Here is a 12,478-nt window from a genome sequence, read left to right on the forward strand (position 1 = left end):
AGACTTCTGATAGGCATTGCTTTAGGCAATGCTTTAATTATTTTGATAGCTAATTGTGAATTTTTGAAAGTTTTCTACCACTTTTTTATAGATTAAGGCCTATGGGAACAGTGCCCATTTCTGTCTTAACACAACATATTTTCTAAAGGCAATTTATGAGAGGAATGATTTTTGTTGTTGTTGTTGCTAATTCTTCATAGCTGCCAGCTGATATTCTCAGAAAAATGCAATTCACTCCTAAATACAAATTTAAAAATCCCCTCAATGATTAGAGTTCTTGGGACACATGGATTAACTAAATTTAAACAAATAGCAGACCTTAAGACTCCAAACACACTGCCTGGGATGAAATTTAAGATAAACCTTGTAACAGAGAAAAAGCACTTTGCTTCTGTAGTGCTGTTAGTCTACAGCACTTCTAACAAGCAAGAGTCTTGGCAACAGCCATGAAAAGAGGGATATTTGCTCACAGTCACCAAGATGGCAACATAGGATGTGCCTGACTTAGCTCGCCCTCACAAGAACAACCAACAACTACTGAAGAACAAGACACCACTGAGACAGTCCTGGAACACGGGGAGTAAGAGAAGAGACTACAAGTTGACAACATTGAGACACCCGCAGCCAGCATGACCCTGTATGGAGAAGTTTCCCCAAGCCTCTGGCTTCTCTAGCAGGAAAAGAGAACCCAAGAGGATAGCCAGTACCACGCCTGAACTGTGGGTTGCTTTGTAGGAGGCCCTCTTCTGACCAGCACCATGGGGACTGCAGGGGGATCTGTGAGGCTTAACTACTGGGAATCTGACTAGGATGGATAAAGAGGTAGGGGTTTGCAACAAACAGGATATGATCTTGGCAGACCAGGTTCATACCTGCAATGTCTAAATAGCAATCTCAACCAGCAGTTTTGCTCATCTGTAGAACCAAGCTGAGGTCACACACTCATCAGTGAGCTTGGTGGGTACAGGTCTGCCTGATTTAGGTTCTTATGAAAGGAGTTCTGTCAGCCTTAAAGCCAAGGATGCCCAGACCCAGGTAAGGGGGGTAAATCATAGCCTCACCCACTGTGGAGGGCAGCCCGGGTGGCTCAGCAGTTTAGCGCCGACTTTGGCCCAGGGCGTGATCCTGGAGACCCAGTATCAGTCCCACATCAAGGTCCCTGCATGGAGCCTGCTTCTCTCTCTGCCTGTGTCTCTGCCTCTGTGTGTGTGTGTGTGTCTCTCATGCCCCATCTGACTAAGAGGATTGGTGACAATTCCCAGAAGCAGTGAGGTCCAATGGCACTTGAGCCAAGAGGTAGGAGGACAGTGTGGAACACCCCCAGAACAAAGCCAGTACTGGGTGTGGAGTGTCCCCATGCTATGCACAGGCAGGGGGATTCATTCACACCTAAGGCTTAGGGTAGCTCCCAGCCCCTCTCAACCCGAAAGGATGTTTGGGAAACTCAAAGTAGCTGGAGTGACCCCTCCCTCTCTGGTCCAGGCAAGGAGCTGAGGCATAGCCCGACCCACAGTAGAGTATCTTTTAGCACCAACTGACCAACCCCTGGAAGCTGTCTAGCTGTCCAGTGCTGCTGGTCTAGCAGCACTGGAGCTGAAAGATGGGCAGGCACACCTGTCAGCTTCCAGAACAAAGGCAGTGGTCCCATTTGGTCAGGGAACTTGGGAGTGCGGGACAGCTTGAGTTAAGACAACAAACCTCGAGCTTTGTTGGCTTTAGAGCTGCTTCTCTTGCCGTGCCCAGGCAGGGAATCTAGTTTGGAGCCCTCCTCATTACTGAATACAACCTATAGCCTATCTGAGCAGGGAACCTAACTAGAGCATCTGGGTAGCTGCAGAACCCATCAATAGCCTTACATATAGTGGCACTTGAACATAGAGCACAGCCTATGGGTTTCCTCATTGTCAGAACAAAACTGAATGGCCTCACAGAACCAAAGAATTCAATGCACACTCTAGCCTGACTCAGGTCCCCAAGCAACAAGTTGTACAATCTTGGGTCCCTGCCAGGGCAGGGAAGCTAATTCATAACCCTGCTATTACTGAATATAGTACCAGTCCTGGCCACCTATCTAGTAAGCTTGATCAGAGAATCAAGGCACTATGGAGCCCATACTACAGCCTCACTTGGGTAGGGAACCAAGCCAACAGTTCTCAGTCAGTGGCACATCCCCTCATTCCCATCCTCAGAGCTTGAACATTTGCCTCTACCAAAAAAAATAGACCACAACAGCAGGCCCTACCTGCCTAAGGACACTACCAGGAGGCAACCCAGAAACATACTGAGTTGACTGGTGAATAACTATCTCTGCAAAGCAAACCTGCAAAATCTGGAAAAGAAGCTTGATTACTCAAATTTGTAGATACCAAATAAATTATCAAAGATCACAAAAATTTAGGTAAAAATGACATCACTAAGAGGAACAACAGATCTACAGAATAAGCAGAAAGCAATTAACAAAATGGCAATAGTAAGTCCCTACCTATCAACAAATACTTTAAATGTAAACAGATTAAACTCTCCAGTTAAAAGACACAGAATGGATGAATGGATAAAAAAACAAGGTCCAGGGATCCCTGGGTGGTGCAGCGGTTTGGCGCCTGCCTTTGGCCTAGGGCGCGATCCTGGAGACCCAGGATCGATTCCCACATCGGGCTCCCGGTGCATGGAGCCTGCTTCTCCCTCTGCCTGTGTCTCTGCCTCTCTTTCTCTCTCTGTGACTATCATAAATAAATAAAAATTAAAAAAAAAAGGTCCAACAAAATGCCTCCTTAAAAAGACTCACGTTAGCCTTAAAGACACAGTAGGCTAAGAGGGAAGGAAAAAACAATTCATGAAAATGTTAACCCATAAAAAATAGGAGTAGCAATATTTTATCAGAAAAAAATAGGCTTTAAACTAAAAACAATAAAAAGAACAAAGAATATTATCTATTATGAGAAAAGGGTCATTACAATAAAAAGATACAGCAATTATAAATATTTACGAACCCAACATTGGAGCACCTAAATACATAAAGCAAAAGCTAACAGAACAATAAGAAGAAATAAACAGTAATACAGTAATAGCTGGGAACTTTAATGCCCTATTTTCCACAACAGATTATCCAGAGAGAGAATCAACAAGGAAACAGCAAATTTGTACAACACGATAGTAGATTAAATGGACCCAGCAAACATATATAGAATATTCTACCCAACAGCAGCAGAATACACAATCTTCTCAAGCACACATAGAACTTTCTAGAATATACCACACATTAGGCCACAAAACAAGTCTTAGCAAATCCAAGACGACTGAAATCATACCAAGTATCTTCTCTGACCCCAATGGCATGAACCTACAAATCAATAACAAGAGGGAAACTGGAAAATTCACAACACAGGGAAATTAAACAGTACCTTCCTGAACAATCAGTGGATTAAAGAAGAAATGAAAAAGAAAATAAAAAAGTTTCTTTAGACAAATGGAAACACAACATAGAGAAATTGTGGGATACGGCAAAAGCAGTTCTGAGGGGGAAGTTCATAGCACAAATGCCTACATTAAGAAAGAAAGATCCCAAATAAACAAGTTAAATCTACATCTTAGGAACTAGATAAAGAACAAACTGAACTCAAAATTAGCAGAATAAAGGAACTAACAAAGAGCAGAAACAAAGAAAAAGAAAACCATAGGAGAAAATTAATCAAACTAAGAGTTGGTTCTCTGAAAAGACAAACAAAATTGACAAACTCTTAGGTACACCAACCAAAGGAAAAAGAGAAAGGACCCAAATCAATAAAATTTAATTTCATTTATATTCCATTCCCTGCAGGGAGCCTGCTTCTCCCTCTGCCTGTGTCTCTGCCTCTCTCCCTCTATGTGTCTCTCATGAATAAATAAAATATTTAAAACAAACAAACAAACAACACAAACAAAAAAAAACTTATATAGTGATGTATGTCCATTATCCCTCAGTAAAATGGGGAACAGGTGGGGAACAGGGATATTTTTATACTGTAGGTGAGAAGAAAAAGGTATAAGCATATAAATTCCTTTTTTTCCCCACACCAAACTACTATTTTATACAGTGTATATTATTTTAAAGTTTTGTAAAACAGAAAGGTTAGAAAAATAGGTACATATTTTTAGTCTTCAAATGGAAAGATAGATACAAGTGCTGAAAACAACCAAATACTCTTTATTTCTAGAAAGGATACACTTTCTAAATAAAATTATCTCAGATGCAGGAAAAAGATATTCCAAGGAAATGGGAGAAATGCCCTTTTTTGCAAGTCTTCAAGAACAAATTATATTCTAGGTTGTTTTAAATGCAATCATGTATAAAGCTAGAAGGATTAACTTTATGAGCTTTGGAGTCATTGAATTTCATGTTGCACATTCACATATTTACACATGCACACATGTGGTAGGGGAAAGACTCAGATAAATATGCATTCTCTCAATTTTATTTATAACTTTATATTTGAGTAATTTTAAGAGACCCCAGGAGAAAGACATAGCTTATAAAATATAAGTCTTTGAATGACTCAAATTGCCCTAATATAAAATACTAAAAATTGAAGCATTTAAAAACAAAAAGTTTAAATGTAACTTTAGAATTCTAAAATACCAACTCCTTTGAATAATTAAGTCTTTAATCCCTTGTTTCTGAGAGCATGAGAAAATGTATCAAGATACTAGGAACTTTAGGGACGCCTGGGTGGCTCAGTGGTTGAGCATCTGCCTTTGGCTCAGGGCATGATCCTGGAATTCCAGGATCCTGTCCCACATTGCGCTCTGTAAAGGGAGCCTGCTTCTCCCTCTGCCTGTGTCTCTGCCTCTCTGTGTGTGTTTCATGAATAAATAAATAAAATCTTAAAAAAAAAAAAAAGATACTAGGAACTCTGGACAATTAAAGGGAGATAAACACTACTGGAGGAAAATTATTTAAGTGACTTCATTTGTTTTGTTCTGTAAAACTCTCAGTTTAATTTTAATTGAACAAGAACAAATAATTGAACAAGAACCAGCATGTCTAATAAATGCATGTCTCTTTTCCAAGCCCTCAGTAAAATGGACAGCCCTAAAATTTTCCAAAACAAGAAATGTACCTACATTTGCAAAAGGACACAAACAAAACACCCTCACACACAACAGTGCCATAATTAATGTTCTCTTTCATTTCAAACTTTCTGTAGTAAAAACTCAGTCTAACTTATAGGTGTACAGAGATTTGTAATCACTGTAAGAGGATTATAAGAATCTTATAAAGATTAAGATTCTGGAGAGGGTTTACTGCAAGTGAATTAAGTATAAACTGGAGGAACTTTAAAAGCAGAATAACAAAGGCAGCTCTGCATTGTCAGTGACTCATAATAAAAAAGAAAGACTAAAAACATAAATTATATTTAAATATCCTGTTTTTATGCTTTAATCAAAGGGCTCACATGATTTTATTCATTTATTTTATATTAGCAGTTGCATAAAAATTGCTTTTGTTTCAACTATTGAAATTAATGCTGAGTTAAAGTAAATACTTACAAGTATTACTTGTGCAAAGAATAGATTCCATGAGGTCTCGCTGGAAACAGGCCATCTACCTTTCAGTGTTTATTCTCTATGCTTGTATCCCTCTACCCCTTTGCCTATTGCTTCTTCCTTTCCTCCCATTCCCTTCACACTTTATTTAGGTTCCTTATACTTTTTGCCACATAAAAGGGCTTTTCCAGGCCCCCTTCCATATAGGCATCACAGTCAACTACATCAAGCACAGTGCGCCTACTTAGCCCCATCAACACCAACATGCCATCAATGCAGGAAAACAAAGGTTTCAAAACAGAAAAGCCCAGCTGATCAGGGAAACCTGTACCTGAATTTCAGCTCTCTGATTCTTGATGGACTATTATCCTTTTTGGCAGATTTTCAGGGGTTTGTTTAGTTGAATTCAGCATAAATAGTACATAGGTTACTTTATAAACATCTAGCTCTGCTGTGACAACAATCTTAATACGTCACAATGCAAAATGCTCGCCAAAGTAATCACGACAGGGCTACCCTATGTACTTTATGGCAAGAATGGAGTGAGGCTCTCACATGCCTGTTCTTATTTCTATCATCTGCCTTTGGGGTATGTTACACAGATAAATTTCTTTTCTCTTAGAGTTCATTCCTTCTTTTTGGCTACATTTGTATGAATTGAATAATAGGACACAAGAAAATGAGGCTGCTCTTCATGTCTGTTCCATCATTTGCTCTCTTATTTCCAGGGAATGCACTAACTATAATTTTCAGGTTCTTCTTTTTTAATTGACATATAATTGACATATAACCTTATTTCCAGGTGGAAGAATTCATTATTTGTTCACCAATTTTAGTATATGTGCTGTCAAGATGTGAATGATTTCCAGCTTCTTGACTTTATCATGCTGGTTATTTTAGTAATTTTAATTTTCTTACCTAAATAAAGAAACTGAGAGACACAAAATCAAATCCTTCCATTATCATGTACTTGGCCAAGGACAGGACCAAAAAAAAAAATCCCTCATTTTAAATTACTTCTATTTGTTGTCTTCAATTTTTTTCTAGTATAAAGTCATTAGAACAAAAGAAAGGATTCAGGGCTAATTGTGTGAGCTTGGGCAAGTTACTTAAACATTTCTGTGCCTCGGTTTCCTTAACTGAGTCCTTTTCCCAAGCTACACCAGAACATAGAATATTTAATTCATATTTCATCACTTGAGTTGCATATTATTATTATTGTCTGATATTTTAATTCTGTCCTTAAAAAAAAAATAACAGGCCACCTGGATGGCTGGGTTGGTTAAGCGTCCAACTCTTGATTTTGGCTCAGGTCATGATCCCAGGGTGATGAGATCAAGTCCCATGTTGGGGTCCACCATGCTGGGCATGGAGCCTACTTATGATTCTCTATCACCCTTTCTCACTGTCCCTCCCCTGCCCACACTCTCTTTCTAAAAAAAATAAATAAGTAAAAAAAATTAGTTAAAAAACATTAAAAAGTAAAAAACAAAAAATACCTACAAATCGAAATACTATTATTTACGCATATAATGTTTGATAAACTCACAGTTTTCAAACTTACTTACCATTTTTATTAGATCTCAGACCTCTGCTATTACTTTTCTTTCTAGAATACATCCATCATAAATTCCTTTAGTTAAGATTTGACAGATGGTAAAGTTTTGATTTTGTGAAAATGTCTTAGTTAATTCCTACATTGTTGTGAGATAGATGTGCCAGATGCACAATTTTAGGCTATTACATTCTCTCAGAACTTTGAAGAAAGTGGTTCTACTGTGTTCTAAAGCCCTTTTGTTTTGGACAGTTTTGCTCTCAGAAATTTCCTTTTACTTTGGCTGACTAAGATTCTTTTTTTTTTTTTTTGTCTTTACTATTGTATAGCTTCACTACTTTGTGCCTATGTGTAATTTTTTTTCCTTTACTTTGCTTTTCCTCAGAGTTTATATCCCCTATTGTCTACTAAAACTATGATCTTGTTATATTGGACCTTTCTTATATTGTTATATTTCTTAAAATCTTTTACATTTTCCTGTTCTCATCTATGTCACATTCTGGGTAATTTCTTTACATTCTCTGCTCCCCAGTTTACTATTTCTACCTTTAGGAGTCCATTATTCCATTTAACCTATCCTGTTTCCTTGATTACATTTCCAAAAGTTCTATTTAGCTGCTCTGCTATTACATCTTTTCTCTCATTGCTGTTACTTTTTATCACCTCATATTTTGATTTTAAAATATGTAAATAGAGCAGCCCCGGTGGCTCAGTGGTTTAGTACCACCTTCAGCTTGCACTGTGATCCTGGAGACCAGGGATGGAGTCCCATGTCAGGCTCCCTGCATGGAGCCTGCTTCTCCCTCTGCCTGTGTCTCTGCCTCTCTCTCTCTCTCTCTCTGTCTGTCATAAATATATATATATATATATATATATATATATATATATATATATAATAATAATAATAAATAAATAAATAAATAAATAAATAAATATTTTAGCATTTAAATATCTCAACACTTTTAGGTATCTGTAAAGTTGCTTTTGTTGTTTGTTTCTAACCCTTGGTGGTTTCTGTGTTTAGTGATCTTGGTTGTAAGCTCCAATTTGTTTGAACTTGATATATTAGTCTCATAGCTCTTAATTGGTGATGCTTCCCTCCAAAATTATTTGCATACATTTTGTAAAGAATCAAGGGTCCTATGGACCATGTTAGTACCACTTTAACATGGAATGCTCAAATTCAGTTCCTCCACCTTGATAGAGTCCCAGATGAGTCTCCATATTACTGAGGTAATCTTCATTTGCCCTCAGGGCAACCCAGTTTAAGGATTTGCCCATACTGTCCTGTTCTTGGCCCTCACTGAAACTGCAATCCTATTTCTCAGGTCATTAACAACTTCTAAGCTATAAGACTTACCAAAGAGCAGAGAGGACCAGATTAGTTTTTAGAAACCAGATTAGTTTTAATGGTGTCTGTCAATGATACAGTCCTAAAAAAATCATGCTTTCCGGAGGAAGTGCCTTTCTACACTAAACAAGATTTAAGTGAAGTTGGCACTTAAATGATTCCAAGAAACAGCAGTATAAAGTAGATAGATGATCAAAGGGGAAAGAAAGTACTAAATTTTCTAGAAACAAGAGAAGAGTTTTGTCTTTTAAAAATGAAAATTTTAGGGATCCCTGGGTGGCGCAGTGGTTTAGCGCCTGCCTTTGGCCCAGGGCGCGACCCTGGAGACCCGGGATCGAATCCCACGTCAGGCTCCCGGTGCATGGAGCTTGCTTCTCCCTCTGCCTGTGTCTCTGCCTCTCTCTTTCTCTCTCTCTCTCTGTGTGACTATCATAAATAAATAAAAATTAAAAAAAAATAAAAATGAAAATTTTACACTTCAAGGTGGTGTCTTAAAATATAAATGGAATGAATGTGAATATCGTTTCTCTAATCCTCATAAACGCGTTGCCATTTTGAGGACTTCTGCTTCTGGCTATGATGTGGTAGTTTGTAATAAATCCACGCTTCTTTGAGAAGAAAACGAAAAATCAAATTTAAAAACAAAAAAAAACAAAACAAAAAAAAAAAGCTTTCAAGACAAGACAATCAATTCAGAAGGACTAGGTTCCCAGAGCAAACAGAGAGAAGGTATACCCAGAAGGGTGAGCCAAAGTCCTATGAACTGTTCTTCCCTTCAGAGCATTATTTACTGAACCATTAGCATGGAGCAAAAGGCTAAGCATCTAGGCAGAAGGATGCAGCTATTAGGGAAGCAAGTCAGGAGAACTTTTAGCAATGTCATGAGGCTAATGACATGAAAATTGGAGTTTGGGACTGCCGCCATGGCAGCCAGAACGTGAATGTCTAACAGCCCAGTGAGAAGGGGGTAGTTTTTCCCTGAAGCCATTTGGAAAATTCTTACGCTGCTATAATGGCAGAAGATTAAGAACATAAGCAGGAAGCTACTGAAAATCTCATTAGAGTTTTCTGCAGTGCTGAGAGGTGAAAACTTCCAGTCAGAACATTCCGAGAAGAAGCTGTCATAATATATACCCCAGACTTTCAAATGAGATTCTAGAAGGGGGTAATCTGGCAATGGAATTTGGTGAAAACTGCATTCCAGTTTTAGGTCAGTACAGATTCTGATTAAATGAAGTATTCTTTATCCAACTCATTCACTTTCCTATCCAAAACTTTACTGCTCTTAATTTTGATATCTAAACTCTTTATCATAGATCTCCAGGTCTCTGCATGTTTCCATCTCCCTTTGTGCTTGCCAATTTTGCCACTCATCTAGAATCTTAAGTTCCTGAAGTTTTCTCTCAATGTGCTGGATCTTGTTTCTTTTCTTCTCTTTCATTATGTGAGAGTCTTTGCTCTCTTCCTCACCACAGCCTTTAATACACTATATGGTAATGGCCATCAATCTGTGTGTATTCCCCACTAGCATGTAAGTGAGAATTCTGTGACAGGAGGAAGTGGGTCTGGCTTTAATCACTGCTATATTCCTGAAACTAGTTCAGGGTCTGAGACAGGAATTGCTTCACAAATATTTGTTGCATAAAGGAAGCTGGAGGGAAGGTAGAAGTTGATGCTTAAAAATATCTGGGGTACACTGACACCACGGTGGAAAACCCCACGCAATAGTTAGACTCCAGATCCCAGATGGGAGAAATCACATCAAATTTCATTTTGTAGCAGCGTGAAGGAGAAAGAAAACCTCCTGCCCACTGTGCTGATGAGTCTTTCTGTTGCTGATGTGTAGGCTTTTCCAAAGGGTTCTCAAAGATCCTGAACTGTATTTTGTCCAAACCTAAATGCCTCTTCCTTTTAGTATATGTGTGTGTGTATGTGTATATATGTATGTGTGTGTGTGTGTGTGTGTGTATATGAGGGTGAGTGACATAAAGAGTTCCTTTGAAAAAAAATGATGAAACATAGAGTAAATGAAGCATTCCCTTGAATCCTATAAGTGCCATATTCCTGAAAAATAATTTTAACAAATGCTAAAAACAAAACAAAAATTTGGCAAGTATATCATTAGCTTTTACATTATAAATGATGCCTCTAGAGATTATTATCAGCGGGGACACCAATTTCCTATTCATCCAGTAAGCTCAAGATAGGATATCTAGCATAGCAATCTCAAAAGAATCTGTATCATCACATAAAGTGGAAATGTAAGGAACTAATTAGTTATTGAGGCTTTTTTCTTTTTAGAACCATCAAACGAAACACATCCAAGTATGCATCCTTAGGATCTTGTTTCAACACTTAAGATTTACTTTATTCCATTACCGCACACTCAGTGAGTATGAATTCTTCTCCCAACAAGTTACTAACCTGGTCGATTTGGCTTTTTTGAGTTTACATGGTTAGCTGCAGAAACAGCGTAGGATGAAGTGAAGGATCTGCTTTTGGTGAGGGTCATCATCACTGGGTTATTCCACGAATCGGGACTAACAGAGCTATAAAGACAGAGCATAAAGAAAAATGAAGAAATTAGTCATCACTTATTGGGATAGATATTGCCAGAATACAATCACCATTTCCATAATCGGCTTTCCAATCTGAGTCATGGTCCAGGTTCAGTGGCAGAACCACTTTATTTCCAAATGAAAAAAAATAAGTTACCTGAACTCAGTTGCTGCTCATAAAAAATACTGTTACTCATAAAAAATACTGGGTTGATAAATGAGAAAAGAACTCGTCAAAAATACTGGGTTGATAAATGAGAAAAGCATTTACCTATTTATCCAGTTAATAGTAACCAGACACTTCTTACTGTACTACTGTAATTATGTTCCTCATAGATCTTCTAAACTTTGACAAATTAATTGGTTAAGATACAGGGGAACCTCCATTACTTCTGAATACCATGATGCTCCTTCTATGCTCTTTACTATTTACTATTCCTGGTGTTCTCTAAGTTCAAAAATTAAGTGCTTATAAAATTATTCAAAGACAATATTCATTGCAGTATTTTCTTATGAAGGAAAGGTTAGCAATTGGCTTTTAGCTTGCAATTTCTTTTATTAGTGATACCTAGAAAGAAAGGAGTGATGAGCCAAATCCTCTTGTAAATATGCTAATGAAGGACCTGCTGGAGAAAGGTAATGGATAGTGAGTCTTCATCTAGGGAATGCTTTTGTCAGGACATCCTTGGTTATTACTGTAAGCAAATCTGGAATTAATAGATGTATGGAAGGTTGGGGAAGAGAATGCTACACACCTATTAATTAATGGAAATAAATTTGGAGCTGTTCCAAACCAAAATTTATCTGCATGCATGGCTCAAAATCTTGTGTTAAATCTAAAACAGAATCTACTGTAATTTGAGAGAGAAAAGAATTCAGGAAGCTGTGTTGACAATCTTGGAATGCTCCACTGGAAAAATGCTCAGTCTGCATTGTGCTAACACGTGTGTGCTTTCAAACATTAGTAAATTTCATACTGGGTAAAATCTCTAACTTGCATGAGTATAATTTGACAATGTGTACACCCTGCCAATCTTAGACTGGCACTATAAGTGGGGTCTGTCTGCGTGGCTAGTTGTAAAGAAACCTGAAATTGATAAAATTATGGAGTCATGAATGCTGGATATTTGCCATGTAGGATGTATAATTAATAGAATAATTTAGGGCAGCCCAGGTGGCTCAGCAGTTTAGAGCCACCTTTGGCCCAGGGTGTGATCCTGGAGACCCAGGATCGAGTCCCACATCAGGTTCCCTGCATGGGGCCTGCTTCTCCCTCTGCCTGTGTCTCTGCCTCTCTCTCTCTCTCTCTCTCATGAATAAATAAAATATTTTTGAAAAATATAGTAATTTAGAGTTGTTCCATAACCAAAATGGCTTCCTCTGCTCAAGCAACATTATGTATGCATTGCTTAGAATTCTACATGTTAAATCCAAACTAGAACATGTGCTAATGTGGAATAAAAGGATTTTTTTTAGGGTGCTGCACTGTCT

General features: G+C 38.0%; 1 protein-coding gene across 2 annotated transcripts in view; it reads right to left on the bottom strand.

The window, feature by feature from the left end:
- The window catches only part of PDE3A (phosphodiesterase 3A), a 312,609-nt gene that overhangs the window by 41,380 nt on the left and 258,751 nt on the right, over window positions 1-12,478 (bottom strand). For both annotated transcript variants that reach the window (XM_035707354.2, XM_035707353.2), the window contains exon 5: window positions 10,854-10,978. In XM_035707354.2, the coding sequence (XP_035563247.1) occupies window positions 10,854-10,978 (125 nt within the window). The remainder of the gene's footprint in view (window positions 1-10,853; window positions 10,979-12,478) is intronic.

Source organism: Canis lupus, chromosome 27 (genome assembly GCF_003254725.2).
Source record: "Canis lupus dingo isolate Sandy chromosome 27, ASM325472v2, whole genome shotgun sequence".
In the NCBI taxonomy this organism is placed as follows: Eukaryota; Metazoa; Chordata; class Mammalia; order Carnivora; family Canidae; genus Canis; species Canis lupus.